General features: G+C 48.6%; 1 protein-coding gene and 1 non-coding gene across 2 annotated transcripts; one reads left to right on the top strand and one right to left on the bottom strand.

Annotated features, from left to right (window-relative positions):
* TRNAY-GUA lies at positions 401-487 on the top strand. The gene is given in 2 exon segments: positions 401-437; positions 452-487. It is a non-coding gene; the product is annotated as a tRNA-Tyr (tRNA).
* On the bottom strand, positions 5896-7727 carry LOC8065364 (protein MAIN-LIKE 1). Its single transcript, XM_021453525.1, has 5 exons — positions 7657-7727; positions 7042-7111; positions 6260-6934; positions 6056-6170; positions 5896-5900 (listed from the first exon to the last, which is right to left on the bottom strand). Exons 1-5 carry the CDS (start codon positions 7725-7727, stop codon positions 5896-5898), a joined length of 936 nt encoding a protein of 311 aa, XP_021309200.1.

The following is a 20453-nucleotide window of genomic DNA, read 5'->3' as shown; positions in this document are numbered from 1 at the left end:
TGATTTTTGTGATAGTACATTCCTGCATTCCGAATACTTGCTTCCTGTGTAGTCTCTCTTTCTGTGTTTTCCCAATTCTATCTTTGGACATTTTATTCCTATCATTTTTCTATATTTTATCTTGTTTCTCTCTGTTCTCTCTTCTTCCGTTTCAAACCGGTCCTCACCTACTATGGGTCTTGTTTTTTGAAATATGAAAAAAGGTTTTTTTTTCATTGCTTGGTTCACACGGCTCACGAAAGATCACAGGCAATATCCGCCATTGCACACGTAAATTTTACTGTTTAGTGATATTAAGAATCATAATGAATGTTTTGGGATAGTAGAATAATTGTTTTCTGTTACTGTATTTATCATGTCTTATAACGATTTAAAGATTTTGTTATCCAAATAACACAAACCGACCTTAGCTCAGTTGGTAGAGCGGAAGACTGTAGTATGTTGCAGATCAATCCTTAGGTCGCTGGTTCGAATCCGGCAGGTCGGATTTTTTTTGTTTTTTGGTGAGCCTTTTGCATCCCCTGTTCCTTTACTGTTTGGCAGGTCGGATTTTTGTTTTTGCTATTTTTTTGGTTTTTGCTGAGCCTTTTGCATCCCCTGTTCCTTTTCTGTTTTTCTTTCCATGCAGAAAATTGTTCCTTGGATTTGTTTCTGCTATAACTTTTTTTTGTTTTTGGTGAACAATTTTGCATCCCCTGTTGCTTTTCTGTTTTTCTTTTCCATGGAGAAAATTGTTCCTTAGAACTCATCACCTTTATTTTGCTGCCATTAATAAACATCTAATTTCAAAATAATCCATTGTTGGGTGGACAATTTTTGTATTCCGCGTTTCCTTTTCAGTTTTTATTTTCCATGCATGAAAATTGTTCCTTCGCACTTATGTAGTTTTTTTGCAATTTGGCCCTTTTTCAAAACATTTTTTACAATTAGACCCCTCGTGAAACAATTTCTAAAAATAGACCGTTTTTCGGCGTTCTCATACAGTACGCCGTGGTATGTGGCTCGGCGTCGTATGACGCAACGCCGAGGTGGTGCCACGTCATCGACGACCATGGTCGTCGAAAACACGTGGCCGGATCACGACGTGAAATGACATAGCGCCGAGCCACATACCTCGGCGTCAAATTACCTAGCGCCGAGGTCAGCGGTTGGACACAGCGAGGCCCAATTCGCACGGCGGCCCACAAACCTCGGCGTTTTGCCCTTTATCGCCTAGCCACATAGCTCGGCGTCACACGACTCGACGCCGAGCTCTGCCTAACCAGCCCGAGCCAAGGCCCCTTCTTCTTCCTCTCTTCATTCTTTCTTTGTGCCCATCCCCTTTTTTTCTTCCTCTCTCTTCCCACGAACCCTAAACCCTAAAACCGAGCATAGAGGTCTCGGATCGAGGCTTATAACGGTTTCCTAAGGTACTACTCCTTCCCCTCTTCCATTTTATCCATTGGGATCTTGTTTTTAGTGGTGGTTTTTTATGGAATATGTCATTAATGGTTTGCTTCATGTCATTTGTGAAATGTCTTTTATCCAATGAGTATTTGACTCAAATGCGTGTTTACTATGGTATAGTATGTACGATTCATGTCCTCATTTAGTGTTGTATGTTGTGGATTATGGTTTAGGGTTTGCTACTCTTTAGGGTTTTGCTACTCTTTAGTGCATTGGGCCACTTTGTTAACTTTTTAGTAAGTACGGTTCATGTCCTCTCTTAGTGTTGTATGTCTTGGTGCTATTAGATGTGGCATTAGTTATGGTAACACTTGTTGATGTAGATGATGAACCTGTATCGAGTAGAGTATTAGAAAAAACGCGGTCGACCGAGGGAGCTATATGCGGACGCCTCTTGTGTGGATGCCCCGGTACCTCCGGACCTCCCGGTTCCAAATTGTGATTGTCAAAAGCCGGCAGAAGTGATGCAATCTAGGCATCCTGACACCGCTGCACGGTGTTTCTACACATGTGGCCAATTCAATGTAAGTTTATGAAATTGTGTTTGAATTTTCAAAGTGTAGGTTATGGTTGCACCAACGCTTTGCATGATTTATTTGTTTGTTTTTCTAGGACCATGAGAAGTGCTTCTTCTTCCAGTGGATCGACGGCCCCGACAAGTTTGACCCACGGTTCTTGCTTTTTGCGGGTATTTGCCACGGGAAGTTTCCACGTGATCGCTTCAAACGTTGGGTGCCGCCACCACCAAACCCCCCACCAATGACTTCTGAGGAGAAGGAAGTAGCTACGGCAAGACACCTTGATGACCCTCCTAAGTGCTTTTGTGGTGACCAAGGTATGGTAGAGCAGACGCGAGGTCTTGAGTTTGTGTGTCCCAACAAGCATCCAGTAAGTCACTTTTCCTAGTATACCACTTTTGGTTTCTTACAAGTAATTTATATAGTTTGCTCAAAGTCCATTGATTTTCAATTGTGGCAGGATTATTCTATGGAAAAGTGTCGTTTTAGAGTGTGGCTATATGGTCCGAAGTCTCATTGGCCGGAGGAAAAGAAGAAAAAGAATGACACGATTATTACTGCAGCGCCTCCGGTTAAATGCAAGTGTGGTGTTGAGGCTAGCTACGGCTTAGTTCCTTCCGAACTAGGAGTCGGATATTTTTGTGGTCATATGGTAGACTACGATGTGGTGAGCTCCTGTTTTTTTCGATAGTGCTAGAACAACAATATGTGTTCTTACTAATTATCATCTCTTATTCAACATTAGAGCACTAGGAAATGTGATTGGGAGTATTGGCATGGGAAAAGAGACTTCTACCAAACCTGCGAGCAAAAGAAAGCACTAGGCATTAATCTTCGATGCGGGAACCAACTGTTGGACAACTATGTGAAGTACTACAAAGAAGACGCACGTCGTGAAGCAAGAGAGGGCCGTCACAACAGCCCCGCAAAAGTAATGTGGGAGAAATGGAGGCTTGAAGGTATCAAGCAAAAAGAAGAGGAGAACTCTTGGAGAGCTGTACTTCAAGAGTATGACGAAATAAAGGGTTTAGAGAAAAGATTGTGTGCTAGTAAGTAATAATAATTTTAATGTCTGTTTCATGTCTTTTGTTTTTCTAACAATTGCTATTTCATTGTTAAAGAGATTGGATGCACCGGAGATTGGGTCACTGATGTGGCTCGTTCAAGTTATTTGGAGAAGATAGCTATGGACAAGATGAAGGAGGATGAAGTCAAAGAGGCGGACGACAACATGGATGAGGAGGACAACTCAAGATTGGACGCTCTCGCCGAACTTGTGCTTGAGCATGATGCTTCTAAGATGTCTCAACAAGAGCATAATGTACATGTGCACAATGCAGGCAAAACCAGCCGCGCTACAGACTTTGTGTTGCAGGTGGAGGAGGATGAGGAGGAGGAATGGTATACACAAGCCGTGGATGAGGCGGAGGCTGCTTACTATAGCCAAAAGAATTTGGTGGTAGAGCAGGAGGAGGACGATGAATGGTTAACACAAGCCGTGGATGAAATTGCGGCTGCTTACTACAGGCAAAAGGCGGAAAAGGCAAAAGGAGTGGTGGTGGAGGCTTGTGAGTCCGACGACGACGATTTGCTACCTGGCTATGTTTCTGGTTAGAGGTCCATAATATTTGAGGATGTAATGGATTCTTTATGTGCGAGTCCGAACTAGTGGTACATGTCTATGTATGTTGAGGATTTTTGTGCGACGCCATGGATTGCTTCTCCCATTAGTGGTACATGTCCTTGTGACTTCGCCAACTCTTTCCCCATTAGGTAGGATTTTTATAGCCGAAGCCTTTATTCGTTGAGGGGAAACGAGTCCAATTTGAAGTTATTTGATAAGTTATTTTATAATGAATAATTTTATAGTTTGGTCTCCAAACAAAATAAAAAATAAAACCTAATTAAACAATCTGTATATATTGTAACTTGTAAATACTTAAGTAAAATTAAAATTTACTAAACAGTAGTGATGATTTCCATATGTTCGAAAAGGTAACTAAAAAATGAAAGGAAAGCGAAGTAAAAAAAATCATCATGGTCGGCGTGAAATCCCAGCTCGCCGAGGTTGGCTACCTCGGCGTGCCGAGCATCGCGCACCCAGAGAGGTCCAGGTTTGGCCCCTACCTCGGCGTCAATTGAAAAAACGCCGAGGTCTCAAGCTCGGCATGATGTGCCTGCACACCGAGGTTGGCTACCTCGGCGTGGCGACCACAGCCAACTCAGAGAGGTTTGAGGTTGGCCCTTACCTCGGCGTGAATTGAAAAAACGCCGAGGTCTTGGCTCAGTATTTTATTTATTTTTGCCAAAGATTTTAGCAATTCACAAAGTAATTCAAATCTATAGTCACAAAGTAATACAAATCCATAGTCATATAGTAATACAAATTATATACGCACATACGTAAATAAATAATCCACACATAGTCCATACATGAGCGCACAAGTTCAATCATAGTCCATAATTGATTGGATATTAGAGTAGGTCATACATAACATAGTCGTTCACACATAGTCCATACACTAGTTCATTACACATTGTTAATTGGCATTAACACATAGAGTTTGCACATAGTTCATTTGACATTGTCGAGCCATCCACAAAGTCGTTGAAGACAAAAGAAGCTCATCCATATCCATATTGTGACCTGTGAACAAGATGTAGGGAGCACCTTAGGAACACACAAATATGGGACAACAAAGGAACATGTACAATGAAAGCTTTCAGTTTTTACCCTAACGTGGACGCCGACCACCACGCCTTTCCCTTGGCAGCGCATGGGAACCGGGAGTGTACCTATCAACAGCTCGGGTCGCCCTTTGTGGACGTCCAGAGGTAGAGGCACCCTGCGTACCTTGTGGAGCATCACCTAGCTGTGACATGCCAATCTCTTCTTGTTCATCAACCCCGTAACCCTTGCCTTCTCCTTGTCCTTGTTCCTCTTCAACTTGTGTAGAAGCCCCAGCTCCATGCGTGGTAGACGGGCCAGCTCCTTCAGAGCCGCCTGCTCCACCAAACTGTTGGGGCTCCACTACGCCGGTGGGTTGTCGACAACCAAGGTGGGCGGCTACCTTGCACAGGCGATGCATTGCACGCTGCATGGAATATATATTTTATTTTAATTGGGTAACAAATATATACAGGCGAACAAATATATACGAGCTCGATGTTGGATTACCTGTAGGGCTGCTCGTAATTCGGTAGCTTCATCTGGAGCACCTGGAGGGATCATCAATGCCCTTCCTTGTTCAGCGACTGTCCTCATGATTTCGGTACCCTGCTCACAAATACTATATGTATAAATCATTTGACAATAGACAGCTGTCAACAAAATACAAATACATTAGGACTAACCGCTCTAGACAGCACAGGAGCAATCTCAACTTGTCGGCCTGTCCTGGTGGCTTCATCGTAGTCGCCCTCATCTTCACTAGCGATGTCAGCGATGTCTTGCTCCGTCCATGCAGGCCTCAAGCACAACCTTGTCCTTAGCCCTAGCCACGCGAGGTACTCATTGAACGCATTGTTGCGGTGCACGGCATGAATTCTCATGTTATTCTGCTCATAATGTAGCCACTCATCAATGTATCTCTGGTGTTCGGCCTGCCAGTTCGTAATCTTCTTCTGTCGCTGACGATTCAACCTGTCAAATCGGGAAATGGTTAGTACAAGGACCATTAGAATTAACGAAATGGAAGAGTCAACTTTGAGAATTTAAGCGAGGTACCTATGTAGCTGCCAACTCGTGGAGAAGTCCTCCGGTGGACAAGGTTGGAGCCTACCAAATTGTCGGGCGACACGGTGCGGGAGGTGGTACTCAACCGCATAGAAACATATGAGGGGGCACCTCATAGTCCACAAATCCTCATCCGCCCTACACACTGTGCTAAGTGCCAAGCCAAGGATCCTTTCCCTCCTGTACGGTCTCCACTCAACCTGAAAACAACGACTGCGTTGAGTACTATGTCCATATAGATTGCTACAAGTCAAATAAATTGTTGGTAGACTTACGTGTTGTGGTTGAAGGGTGTCCATCTCATTGGTGTAGCTAATGTAAGTGTGACGGGAGACGTGGTACACCCCGCTCGTACGCTCGTAGAGGTGAGCCACCGTAGGAGCAACGATTGTGTCCCCTTCCGGGAACCAAGCAGGTGGCTGTTGCATCCTATGTGGTCTTCCAACAGGAAGCCTCTCCCACATCCAAATCTGCATTCAAAAGAAAGAAGAACTGAGTATCATAGGTCTATCATGAAATAAATGCCTTGCAAGTGAAAGGAAAGACTCAAATTATGTACCTGCAGGAGTGGCATGCACCCAGACATAGTAGAATGTGTACCTCCAGCCCTCTGACAAGCCTCACACAGCTGGCGGTACAAGAAAGCCAAGATGGCTGAGCCCCAGCTTCTATTCCCAGCGTCATCCCAATTTTGCAAGAACGGGATGTACATCCAGGAAGCCGTGTCTCCAGTGCCATCTGGGAAGAGAACCGTACCGAACATGTGAAGAACATATGCTCTGCAGTAGTAGTTCACTGTGGCTTCATCAGCGTCTGGTGGACACTGATGCCACTGCTCTCGAAGCCACCTAAGTGGTACCCCGCTGCTCCTTCTCTTCTTGCCTGCCTCAAGCTCTGGTAGTGCACGTCCCAAGAAGTTATGCACTCGGTTCTCCCACCCTTCGGACTCAGTGTCTCCGGTCACTGGAAAACCTCTGATTCTCACTCCAAGGATCATGGCTGTGTCCTCTAGAGTGACGGTCATCTCTCCACAAGGAAGGTGGAAGGTGTGTGTCTCAGGACGCCACCTATCGATCAAAGCTGTCAACGCCGCTGGGTTGAAAGGTGGAGTACCGCGACGGCACACACGAGCGACTGCAGCAAGGTTGGCCCTCTTCAAAAGGGGCGTGTACTTCTCGTCGTACACCATGCTTGTAGCAGCCTCGTGGGTCATGGGTCTCAAACAGTGGAGCACCTACAATGAAAACAACAAACAGAAACATACGAAAGTTATTCAAATGAAAAATGGATCAAAACAAGTAATAAGTAATACAAGTAATACAAGTGGTAAAAGAAGGGTACCTCTCCATCCTCGATCCTCCGAGCTCGATGTTTCTCATCGAACCTCGGGTCAAGCAGGGTTCGATCCATACTGTAACATAAGTGAGAACAAAAAGTTAGTATGAAAGTAACATTACATAAATAAGACATATTATGTAAATTAAAAAAAGGAAACCTAAACAATTGTATAACACATGTAAAAGTACCTCCTCTCTTATCAATTGTGGACATTTCCTTCTATTATGACCCGGCTTGTGGAACTTAGAGCAACGAGATTTTTTGGGTGTCTTCTACAAAATGAGTGCCAACCTTGCTACTAGTGGACCGACCTTTGGTAGCTCGGTCCATGTCCATCTTAAACCGCTTCCGTCTCCTCGGGCCTCTACTCTTCCATAGTAACCCTAAATCAGCCACGTACTTGGGTCCATCATAAGTGGGCCATTGGCTCTCGTCTAGAAATGGCTCAAATTGAGGGTGCCATGTACTTCTTAGATTTGTCAATGAGAACTCCACGGCTATACGGGGAGGAATCTCAGTGTCGACACGCCTAAGACGACAAGCTGTGATCATATGAGAGCAAGGCCTGTGGTATATTCTAGGTTTCCCACAGGTGCATCTATTTTCATTGATTATGACCTTATGTTTTCGAGCGCCTCGATCCTCTCCACCAATGTTGGTTCCTCCTCCCTCAAGAATCTCATAGCCATGTCTTATTGGATCAAAACATGAACCCTTCTGTCGCTTTGATTTTCTCTTAGAGAAAGCTAGTTGCTCGGTGGCTAGAAGTGGCCAAGTTTTCCCTTGCAACCATAGGGATCTAGCATGTTTCTTCCGCGCAACGAACCAAGAGTTGAGCTTGTAGAAAGTGAATGAGGCAATAGCGTAACAGGCAGCCCACGACAACCTCTAAGAAGACTATTAAACATCTCTGCCATGTTACTTGTCATGAAACCCCATCTCCAACCACATGTGAAATGACCTAGATTTTTCCACAAAGGGAAAAATCCACAGATTCGAATTATAATGTGATAATCCAAAAATTAAACCATCGCATTATCATATATCAGCCGTTATCGTAGTCATACATCGTGAGAAACAAGATTACAACACATTTGCTTTACAACTCTTGGTCAACAAGCCTATTACATCGTTTTTCTAGCGGGAAAAACACACACGGGTCTATATCAGAGTTGATGTAGCGCGTCAGCGGTGAAGGCTCCTCCTTCACGGGCAATCATCAGAGTCGGCGTAGTTTATCAGCGGGCGTAGCCTTCATCTCCGAACCAAACTTGAGCGCAGGAACGAGACCACCTAATCCTTCTATTCTCCAAAGTTATCGTCACAGACCACGTTCGAAACCTGCTAAACAACTTTCAGTACGATTTGTACTGGCCACTGGCTCCCACCCTATGCTTTTGCGTAAGCTTTGTGGTAAGTGAAATGCAGAGGGTAGATCAAGAGGCCTATATATATGGTTGTAGTCTTTCCTATGCAAGTTCATCAATATTTAATAATAATAATTCATCAGGTTTTAATCCATCTCAACCACACGTCCATCCATCCATCCCATCACACACATCTCACCACACTCTCACTCTCTAGGTGGCAAGTACGACTCCCGCCTCAACGGCCAACGCCGGATCCAACATAAACCCAGGGGAAGGTAGAAGGGACTCCTCTCACTAGTCAAGTGAAGCTGTACTTAGGAAAGGTCCATAGCCGACGAGTCGGCATATGTATCGATCGATCAACCAAACTCTGCAGAGGTTTACACTAACCACAAGATCACCATCATCGACGGTGGCCCCCGTCTAGGCTGATTCCGAGCTGCCTCCCAACTAAATACGATGCCACCCTACCACTCAGAACTGGGGCCATACCGGAGTACCACCGGCATGCTGAGACTGTGAGGCGTAGTACCGGGCCTCCAAGGTCACTACGTTGTCTTAGGAGGATGTGGGTCCTCATGCCCGTACCTCCCTACACTATCTGCTATCAACCTAGTAGTAGTGGCACCGCACTAGCTAGTCGTACATCCGTCCCGCACCATAATAAGGCGAGTGGCGTGTAAGGCTTCCTAAGACCCGGTCCACAGAACATCTCAATCCTTAGGGTGACCAAACAGGACATCTTCACGAGGGGCCAACCGATGCCCCGCTCGACGGGACATCCGATTACCCCGTGCTAAACAACACCTCCCATCCCGGCGCTTCGTCCCATGAAGACACTCCACTCCGGGACCTCTCCCTGTCACATGTACCCGCCACAGGTAACTCTCATAGAGAACGCCCAAGTAGCGTCCTCCGGCAAGACTTGTCCCAAGACTCGTCGTAGATCCTGCTCGGTCGACTCAACCCTCACCACACACCCAAGACACACGCCAAGATCTCCCCAATTCCATTACCATCTCATTATCCAGTTATCGGCACCTCGTGCCTTATCCACTCACATCCAATCTCCCACATTGCATCACATCACAGATATAATGCGTAGCAGAAGCAGTAGCAAGTAGTATGCAGCTGCTAACCTAACAGCGGGTGTGCAAGGGTTATAGGTTGCAACAAGGCAATGGCTCACAAGCATTTCTATCATGCAACCTATCTCATTTCATTTGCATAAAAGTAAAGCACTAGCATCTATAATATTGTATGTCTAATAGGATTCTACGAGGTTGGGTGGGACGTGGCACCTGTCGAGTGACATTTCCAAGATCCTCAGTTCACTTGTAGTTGTACTCATCCAAGGTCTTTCTCCTATCTGCATGTCCTTCCTTCGACTGGTTCTGATTCGATCATCGCTAACCGAAGCATCTTCCTCGTAAACGACAAACAAGGCGAAACAATCAAACCACTAGACCTCGAAAGACTACGAAAAGAGACGACATAAGACTGAGGAACAACTACACTAAAAGAGCAACGAAAGGAAAATGGCTTAGCCCTCTCGGCGGATGTCCGATCTCTGGGCTAAAAGAAATGGGAATGGTTGTTCACTAAGTACAAGCTGGAGTCTTAGCCTAGCCGGTACTTCCTGGGTCGACTAAGTCAACCGGTACGACTTTAATAATTGGCTTAGACCCTAACTTATCATAAGCAAACACCATAGCTAGTGGCTCTTCGATCCAAGTGTCACGGAGATTCGACAGGAATCGAAAAGACTATGAGCACGCGAAGTTCCGGTCTCTCTCAATCCATACGCCATTGTAGTTGGCGAGAGCCAAGAGAGGGTGGAACAAGGAGAGAAGAAAAGGGGAGTGGTCTACTTCTTCCCATCCACTCGCCATGGTAAGAGACGGGGGAAAAGAGTGACACACAAGGAACACGAGTACTCAAACCACTTGTAGGGTACCACAACCTAGGTGCACTAAATGCACTATGACATCACTAAGGCTCTTTGCGGTGCGGTTGTCACCACAAGAACCAAAGAAATGCTATGATCGATATAGGTACAAGCATACAAGATTTTAAGCACGAAGAACCAAAAAGGCGGGAAAAGACACGGGACTCACCTTCTTTGATCCGCTCGCCATAGCAACGGCGGGAATCGCGGGATTGGAAACAAAACATCAAACAAGCAAAAGGGGCTTAATCCCCATCTTACTGGATCGACGGGATTGAGAACAAGAGAGAAGAAGAATGGAGTCCATACTCTTTCGACCAACTCATCATGGAACAACGACGGTTGGATAAAAGGAATACGACCCCACGATCCCAACCCACTCGTAGGGCACCATGACTGTGCATCTAAATCAGCACAAGGCTAATATTCCTAAGGTCCATAGCGATGTGGTTGTCACCGCTAGGTCTGAGGGAATGCTATAGTCGAAGTGGTACAAGCGTACGAGGTGGTTAGGATAAACACGGGAGAAATGGGGTAAAGCCCAATGGCCATGGCAAGGTGGACTCGCGGCCATTAGCTTCACCTAACGAGTTTCTCTGACAGTTCTACGAAGGTTGTTCCCTAATTCGTATCCCACTAGACTAGGTCATTTAGGTCTCGAGTGTGCGGTAAGAATCGCGTCGTTAACGACATCGAGTCCACGATGACCACGTCCGAGGGACGGGAATAGGAGCTAGCGACCGTAGCGCAACGAAGTCAACTAATCACAGGGAATGAGTTACGCTCGGCATCGCGATCACGGCGGGACGAACCCACGATCGAAATGATCGAACGCTCTACCATTTTCCCTAACCGGCTCGAAGGCTCGGTCCTCAGGCATGCAAATAACAAAAGAAGGAACAACGGAAATACGAGAGAAGGGACATGCTCGGCATTACGGCCATGGCGAGACGAACTCACGATCGCAACATTCAAACACGTCACTCTCTCAACCGGCTCGACGGCACGGTCCACAACGACAAGAACAAAAGCACAAATTGCAACACTAACCAGACGACGACTCGGAGTAGCACATTTCCATAGCGACCAAAAGAGATAGAGATAGATAAATAAATAGACCGGCACGAAAGCACGGCACAGGCATAAATAGATAGAGATAAATCATGTATCGACAAGTGTAGATAGATGGATATAGACGATAACTAACAAGTATATACAAAGGTACAAGAATGAAAGGCAAGGGTTTTGCCGACGTCACGGAGGGCGTCAACTCAGTTCAAGGTTCGACCTTGGTGGCGAGGATGGCAGCGGGCTTCTACAGCTTGGTCGCGGCTTGCTGCAGCAATGGTGAAGGCACGGTCTTGGTCGGCAACGAGGTAGGCTCGGTGTTGCGGCTCTGCGGGAGGCGCAGCAGGTCCGTGGCTCCCTGTGACAGTGGTAACACACGGCACGAAGGCCAGTCTCAGATAGGAGCACATCGACAAAGTGGAAAGGGATGGCTTGAGGTTTCGGCTACTCACTGGCGACAGCAAGGAGCCCCGTGTGAGGTGGTACCGCTGCTGCACGTTCTGGCTCGGGGTCGCAATCACCATGACCAGCGCTGACGCGGTGACCATGGCGATGTCCTGGCGTCGGGGTCACAGGTGCGTCGGGGCGTGGGCGAGGTCGACACGGCGCGGGGACGACGGCGTCGCGGGGTCGGGGTCGGCAAGGGGCTCGGCGGAGCTCCTGCTCGGTGCACGACGAAGGTGGACGGCTCCGGGGCGGCGTCGTGGATGAAGCTCGGCGGAGACTCGCCGCGGCGTCGCTCCTGGACGTGGCGACCGTGACGAGGGCGCAGGGTGGTGCCGAGGACGAGGCGTGTCGCGGACGCGGCGCCGCTACGGCTGGTGCGCGGGGACGGGGCTTGGCGCGGCGGGGCGTCCGCGCGGCCGGCCAGGTCGAGGACGCGTCGGGGCTCGACAAGGATGGTCGCGGCGTCGTGTTGGAGCACGGAGTGGAGCTCGACGTCGGGGCTCCCGGGCGAGGCCGTGGCGTGGACGGAGTGGAGCTCGACGTCGCTGCTCCTCTAGGGCGGCGCTGGTCCTTGGGCGCGGACGCGACGATTGGTGAAGCCCCAGGCGACGGCGATGGCGATGGCGAGGCCTCAGCTCCGGTGCGGCGGCGCAGCAGGAAGGAAAGGAAGAGGAGACGGGGGTGGCGGCGCCATGGGAAGGAAGAGGGGAGCGGCGGCTGCAACGCTTTTAAAGGGGCACTGGCTAGGGTTCTAGGGCACGAACGGCGAGATGCCTCGGCGTCCGTACTCCAGGACGCGTGGCGCGCATCGGCACGAACGCCGAGGTGGAGGGGCAGGCGCGGGCGCGGGTGCGGGGGTGCTCGTCCATGGCGGCGGCGTCTGGGAGCGACTTGCTCCTAGGGTTGGGGCGCAGGGGGCGCTGCCTGCTGGGCCTAACAGGCCGCGACTTGGGCCAGGGGGGATCTGGGCCGCGTGGGGTTGGGGTGGGCAGCCGATCTGGGCCGAGGCAAAGGAGGGAGGGAGGTGGGCCGGTGCTGCGGGTTGGGCCAGGGCAAGGTGCGAGCAGGCCGGTTGGGCCGCGCGCGCTGGTTGGGCTGGTCTGGCTGCTGGGCCAGCAGAGGGAGAGAAAGAGAAGGAGTTGGAGCCCAAAAGAAGAAGGAAGGCTTTTCCATTTTGCTAAAATGGTTAAGAGGAAAAGGAAAAAGAGATTGAGATGAGTTGCCATGAACTTGAGGTAGATTTAGCAGTGGAGATAAGATTATCACGAGAAAATGTTTGAGAAGGGAATTTGGAAAAGAGTTCAAAAAGGATTAAAGGAGTTTGAGACGTACTCCAACGAAAACGTCGAGTAGGGATTCGCTTCGCCTTTGAGATAGGCTCAATAGAGATTCAGAAAGATTTTGCTACGAATTTGTGCACTTCGAAAGGAACTTAAAACCCTAAACAAGACCCGACTCAAGACGACTCACGAACAAAGGCACTCGTCTACAAACAACTCTATAGTATGCCATGATTTATTAGCGGGTTAGGATCGAGTTAAACCTAAAAATTATATGATTCACATAATTACACCAAAAATTTTAAAAACTTCGTATTTTTGGTTTTCGTAAAAATCCGGGATGTTACAGTCCACCCACCTTACAGGAATCTCGTCCCCGAGATTTAGGCGTTGCTCGGTCGGTGAAGAAACGAAGGTGTCGTCCCCAAAGCCTTTCTTACTTCTGAGTTGTTTCACTTTCAGTATGGTCGCTCCTATAACCTTTTCCAAAATGAGGGTGAGTCATGTTCCGAGGGTATCCAAGGCTCACTTGCAGTTGCTGGGTATCCAAATTTTTACACCAAGGCGATGGGTGTCCAAGAATCGCACGGGGTCTATGAACAACTGGCCCTCAACGTGAGTATGGCAGGCTTAAACATAGCTAGGGTTGTTGGCCTTCACCAGCTGTTTTTCATGCATCACCTTTTGAAAAAGGCTTTTGAAGGGAGGGATTTTTTTTTTGGAAACAGGTTTCAAAAATAGGGTGAAATCGCTTTTACAAAGTCAAAGGTTTTTTTTGACTTCAAATTGAAGAGAGCTTTTGAAGAGGGTTGAAATCAATGCAAGTTTTGAAAACCAAATCTTCTGAAGGTTTTGTTATAAAAGATTTCAAACCAAGAGATTTTAAAACTCTTTTATTTTATTATTATTATTATTTTAAGATTTTTGATGTAAAAGATTTCAAATCAAGAGACTTTGAAACTCTTTTAGTTTTCTAAATGAGGTGTTGCTCTCTTTTATTTGAATTAAACAATCTAGTTTTGAAAATGGTTAGAAATCATTTCTCTCTTTTTTTTAGAGCTTTCGCAAACAAAACACTTTTGAAACTTGAAAGTTTTTTTTTTAAGACAAGATGGATTTTTGAAAGGAATTTGGCTTTCGAGATAAAATCAAAGGCCTTTAAAACAAAACTGAGCCAAAAATCTTTGATTTAAAAACCACTTTGTTGAGTCAAAATCAAAACTTTTGTTTTTCTGAAGCGAGTTTGTCATACTTTTTGTAAGATGACTTGTTTTAAACCGTTTCATAAATAGCTTTTGAATAAAATTGAGTTGAGAAAGGGGTTAAAATGGCTTTCTTTGTGAAAACGAAAGTTATTGAGAGAGTTTTGAAACATTTTTCCTTTTGAAACCAAGATGCTTTTGTAAAAGTGGGAAACTTTTTCAACCAAAAGGAGGGGCAATTTTGAAGATAGGTTTAGTTGGAAACTGAAAACAATTTCGAAATGGTTGGGTAAAACAAGATGCATCAGCTTTACACCCTTTTTCAGCTGTGTCAGTCATGGTTACTTATCCAGTCTCGGGATGGTCTTAGGTTTAGTCGACTAGGTTGGACGGGATCCAGAGTCTTACTCGCATAAAACAGGTTCTATGACTTACACTCAAGCAACAAGAAGCAGAAGAAGCGCCAGAACATAAGATCCAAGCACTCAAACAGCATTACAACTCCTAATGCATCGTGTTGACTTGAGGCGACTCTCAAGCCTTCAAAGTCTCACACGACTATCGATCTAGCGTGGGCGGGTATGGGAAAAGTTTTCCAATGGTCAACTTTATGAAACAGGGAGGTCAGTTAGCAGCAGAATTCAAGGCGGAGGGGGAAAACAAGTGTTAGCATATATAACTCTACAAAGGATAGAATGTTTGGCCTCTAGGCTAGTGTTTGGTCCTAAAGGTCTCGTCCTAGGGTCAAGTATGGCTCTGATACCAACTGAAACGACCTAAATTTTTCCACAAAGGGAAAAATCTACAGATTCGAATTATAATGTGATAATCCAAAAATTGAACCATCGCATTATCATATATCAGCCGTTATCGTAGTCATACATCGTGAGAAACAAGATTACAACACATTTGCTTTACAACTCTTGGTCAACAAGCCTATTACATCGTTTTTCTAGCGGGAAAAACACACACGGGTCTATATCAGAGTTGATGTAGCGCGTCAGCGGTGAAGGCTCCTCCTTCACGGGCAATCATCAGAGTCGGCGTAGTTTATCAGCGGGCGTAGCCTTCATCTCCGAACCAAACTTGAGCGCAGGAACGAGACCACCTAATCCTTCTATTCTCCAAAGTTATCGTCATAGACCACGTTCGAAACCTGCTAAACAACTTTCAGTACGATTTGTACTGGCCACTGGCTCCCACCCTATGCTTTTGCGTAAGCTTTGTGGTAAGTGGAATGCAGAGGGTAGATCAAGAGGCCTATATATATGGCTGTAGTCTTTCCTATGCAAGTTCATCAATATTTAATAATAATAATTCATCAGGTTTTAATCCATCTCAACCACACGTCCATCCATCCATCCCATCACACACATCTCACCACACTCTCACTCTCTAGGCGGCAAGTACGACTCCCGCTCGTGCCTTGCCTCAACGGCCAACGCCGGATCCAACACAAACCCAGGGGAAGGTAGAAGGGACTCCTCTCACTAGTCAAGTGAAGCTGTACTTAGGAAAGGTCCATAGCCGACGAGTCGGCATATGTATCGATCGATCAACCAAACTCTGCAGAGGTTTACACTAACCACAAGATCACCATCATCGACGGTGGCCCCCGTCTAGGCTGATTCCGAGCTGCCTCCCAACTAAATACGATGCCACCCTACCACTCAGAACTGGGGCCATACCGGAGTACCACCGGCATGCTGAGACTGTGAGGCGTAGTACCGGGCCCCCAAGGTCACTACGCTGTCTTAGGAGGGTGTGGGTCCTCATGGCCGTACCTCCCTACACTATCTGCTATCAACCTAGTAGTAGTGGCACCGCACTAGCTGGTCGTACATCCGTCCCGCACCATAATAAGGCGAGTGGCGTGTAAGGCTTCCTAAGACCCGGTCCACAGAACATCTCAGTCCTTAGGGTGACCAAACAGGACATCTTCACGAGGGGCCAACCGATTCCCCGCTCGACGGGACATCCGATTACCCCGTGCTAAACAGCACCTCCCATCCCGGCGCTTCGTCCCATGAAGACACTCCACTCCGGGACCTCTCCATGTCACATGTACCCGCCACAGGTAACTCTCATAGAGAACGCCCAGGTAGCGTCCTCCGGCAAGGCTTGTCCCAAGACTCGTCGTAGATCCTGCTCGGTCGACTCAACCCTCACCACACACCCAAGACACACGCCAAGATCTCCCCAATTCCATTACCATCTCATTATCCAGTTATCGGCACCTCGTGCCTTATCCACTCACATCCAATCTCCCACATTGCATCACATCACAGATATAATGCGTAGCAGAAGCAGTAGCAAGTAGTATGCAGCTTCTAACCTAACAGCGGGTGTGCAAGGGTTATAGGTTGCAACAAGGCAATGGCTCACAAGCATTTCTATCATGCAACCTATCTCATTTCATTTGCATAAAAGTAAAGCACTAGCATCTATAATATTGCATGTCTAATAGGATTCTACGAGGTTGGGTGGGACGTGGCACCTGTCGAGTGACATTTCCAAGATCCTCAGTTCACTTGTAGTTGTACTCATCCAAGGTCTTTCTCCTATCTGCATGTCCTTCCTTCGACTGGTTCTGATTCGATCATCGCTAACCGAAGCATCTTCCTCGTAAACGACAAACAAGGCGAAACAATCAAACCACTAGACCTCAAAAGACTATGAAAAGAGACGACATAAGACTGAGGAACAACTACACTAAAAGAGCAACGAAAGGAAAACGGCTTAGCCCTCTCGGCAGATGTCCGATCTCTGGGCTAAAAGAAATGGGAATGGTTGTTCACTAAGTACAAGCTGGAGTCTTAGCCTAGCCGGTACTTCCTGGGTCGACTAAGTCAACCTGTACGACTTTAATAATTGGCTTAGACCCTAACTTATCATAAGCAAACACCATAGCTAGTGGCTCTTCGATCCAAGCGTCACGGAGATTCGACAGGAATCGAAAAGACTATGAGCACGCGAAGTTCCGGTCTCTCTCAATCCATACGCCATTGTAGTTGGCGAGAGCCAAGAGAGGGTGGAACAAGGAGAGAAGAAAAGGGGAGTGGTCTACTTCTTCCCATCCACTCGCCGTGGTAAGAGACGGGGGAAAAGAGTGACACACAAGGAACACGAGTACTCAAACCACTTGTAGGGTACCACAACCTAGGTGCACTAAATGCACTATGACATCACTAAGGCTCTTTGCGGTGCGGTTGTCACCACAAGAACCAAAGAAATGCTACGATCGATATAGGTACAAGCATACAAGAGTTTAAGCACGAAGAACCAAAAAGGCGGGAAAAGACACGGGACTCACCTTCTTTGATCCGCTCGCCATAGCAACGGCGGGAATCGCGGGATTGGAAACAAAACATCAAACAAGCAAAAGGGGCTTAATCCCCATCTTACTGGATCGACGGGATTGAGAACAAGAGAGAAGAAGAATGGAGTCCATACTCTTTCGACCAACTCATCATGGAACAACGACGGTTGGATAAAAGGAATACGACCCCACGATCCCAACTCACTCGTAGGGCACCATGACTGTGCATCTAAATCAGCACAAGGCTATTCCTAAGGTCCATAGCAATGTGGTTGTCACCGCTAGGTCCGAGGGAATGCTATAGTCGAAGTGGTACAAGCGTACGAGGTGGTTAGGATAAACACGGGAGAAATGGGGTAAAGCCCAATGGCCATGGCAAGGTGGACTCGCGGCCAGGAGCTTCACCTAACGAGTTTCTCCGACAGTTCTACGAAGGTTGTCCCCTAATTCGTATCCCACTAGACTAGGTCATTTAGGTCTCGAGTGTGCGGTAAGAATCGCGTCGTTAACGACATCGAGTCCACGATGACCACGTCCGAGGGACGGGAATAGGAGCTAGCGACCGTAGCGCAACGAAGTCAACTAATCATAGGGAATGAGTTACGCTCGGCATCGCGATCACGGCGGGACAAACCCACGATCGAAATGATCGAACGCTCTACCATTTTCCCTAACCGGTTCGAAGGCTCGGTCCTCAGGCATGCAAATAACAAAAGAAGGAACAACGGAAATACGAGAGAAGGGACATGCTCGGCATTACGGCCATGGCGAGACGAACTCGCGATCGCAACATTCAAACACGTCACTCTCTCAACCGGCTCGACGGCACGGTCCACAACGACAAGAACAAAAGCACAAATTGCAACACTAACCAGACGACGACTCGGAGTAGCACATTTCCATAGCGACCAAAAGAGATAGAGATAGATAAATAAATAGACCGGCACGAAAGCACGGCACAGGCATAAATAGATAGAGATAAATCATGTATCGACAAGTGTAGATAGATGGATATAGACGATAACTAACAAGTATATACAAAGGTACAAGAATGAAAGGCAAGGGTTTTGCCGACGTCACGGAGGGCGTCAACTCAGTTCAAGGTTCGACCTTGGTGGCGAGGATGGCAGCGGGCTTCTACAGCTTGGTCGCGGCTTGCTGCAGCAATGGTGAAGGCACGGTCTTGGTCGGCAACGAGGTAGGCTCGGTGTTGCGGCTCTGCGGGAGGCGTAGCAGGTCCGTGGCTCCCTGTGACAGTGGTAACACACGGCACGAAGGCCAGTCTCAGATAGGAGCACATCGACAAAGTGGAAAGGGATGGCTTGAGGTTTCGGCTACTCACTGGCGACAGCAAGGAGCCCCGTGTGAGGTGGTACCGCTGCTGCACGTTCTGGCTCGGGGTCGCGATCACCATGACCAGCGCTGACGCGGTGACCATGGCGACGTCCTGGCGTCGGGGTCATAGGTGCGTCGGGGCGTGGGCGAGGTCGACACGGCGCGGGGACGACGGCGTTGCGGGGTCGGGGTCGGCAAGGGGCTCGGCGGAGCTCCTGCTCGGTGCACGACGAAGGTGGACGGCTCCGGGGCGGCGTCGTGGATGAAGCTCGGCGGACTCGCCGCGGCGTCGCTCCTGTACGTGGCGACCGTGGCGAGGGCGCAGGGTGGTGCCGAGGACGAGGCGTGTCGCGGACGCGGCGCCGCTACGGCTGGTGCGCGGGGACGGGGCTTGGCGCGGCGGGGCGTCCGCGCGGCCGGCCAGGTCGAGGACGCGTCGGGGCTCGACAAGGATGGTCGCGGCGTCGTGTTGGAGCACGGAGTGGAGCTCGACGTCGGGGCTCCCGGGCGAGGCCGTGGCGTGGACGGAGTGGAGCTCGACGTCGCTGCTCCTCTAGGGCGGCGCTGGTCCTTGGGCGCGGACGCGACGATTGGTGAAGCCCCAGGCGACGGCGATGGCGATGGCGAGGCCTCAGCTCCGGTGCGGCGGCGCAGCAGGAAGGAAAGGAAGAGGAGACGGGGGTGGCGGCACCATGGGAAGGAAGAGGGGAGCGGCGGCTGCAACGCTTTTAAAGGGGCACTGGCTAGGGTTCTAGGGCACGAACGGCGAGATGCCTCGGCGTCCGTACTCCAGGACGCGTGGCGCGCATCGGCACGAACGCCGAGGTGGAGGGGCAGGCGCGGGCGCGGGTGCGGGGGTGCTCGTCCATGGCGGCGGCGTCTGGGAGCGACTTGCTCCTAGGGTTGGGGCGCAGGGGGCGCTGCCTGCTGGGCCTAACAGGCCGCAACTTGGGCCAGGGGGGAGCTGGGCCGCGCGGGGTTGGGGTGGGCAGCCGATCTGGGCCGAGGCAAAGGAGGGAGGGAGGTGGGCCGGCGCTGCGGGTTGGGCCAGGGCAAGGTGCGAGCAGGCCGGTTGGGCCGCGCGCGCTGGTTGGGTTGGTCTGGCTGCTGGGCCAGCAGAGGGAGAGAAAGAGAAGGAGTTGGAGCCCAAAAGAAGAAGGAAGGCTTTTCCATTTTGCTAAAATGGTTAAGAGGAAAAGGAAAAAGAGATTGAGATGAGTTGCCAAGAACTTGAGGTAGATTTAGCAGTGGAGATAAGATTATCACGAGAAAATGTTTGAGAAGGGAATTTGGAAAAGAGTTCAAAAAGGATTAAAGGAGTTTGAGACGTACTCCAACGAAAACGTCGAGTAGGTATTCGCATCGCCTTTGAGATAGGCTCAACAGAGATTCAGAAAGATTTTGCTACGAATTTGTGCACTTCGAAAGGAACTTAAAACCCTAAAC

This window comes from Sorghum bicolor, chromosome 2 (genome assembly GCF_000003195.3).
Source record: "Sorghum bicolor cultivar BTx623 chromosome 2, Sorghum_bicolor_NCBIv3, whole genome shotgun sequence".
Taxonomy (NCBI): Eukaryota; Viridiplantae; Streptophyta; class Magnoliopsida; order Poales; family Poaceae; genus Sorghum; species Sorghum bicolor.
Note: the sequence above shows the minus strand (reverse complement) of the source record. Positions and strands in the feature narration are given on the sequence as shown.

Coding starts and splice junctions, on each gene's coding strand:
- LOC8065364 (XM_021453525.1), bottom strand. CDS start 7,727: ATGGCTATGAGATTCTTGAGGGAGGAGGAACCAACATTGGTGGAGAGG. Junction 7,112..7,656: donor GAGGCGCTCGAAAACATAAG/GTCATAATCAAT, acceptor CTTATGTTACAG/TATGGATCGAACCCTGCTTG. Junction 6,935..7,041: donor GGAGGATCGAGGATGGAGAG/GTACCCTTCTTT, acceptor TTTTCATTGTAG/GTGCTCCACTGTTTGAGACC.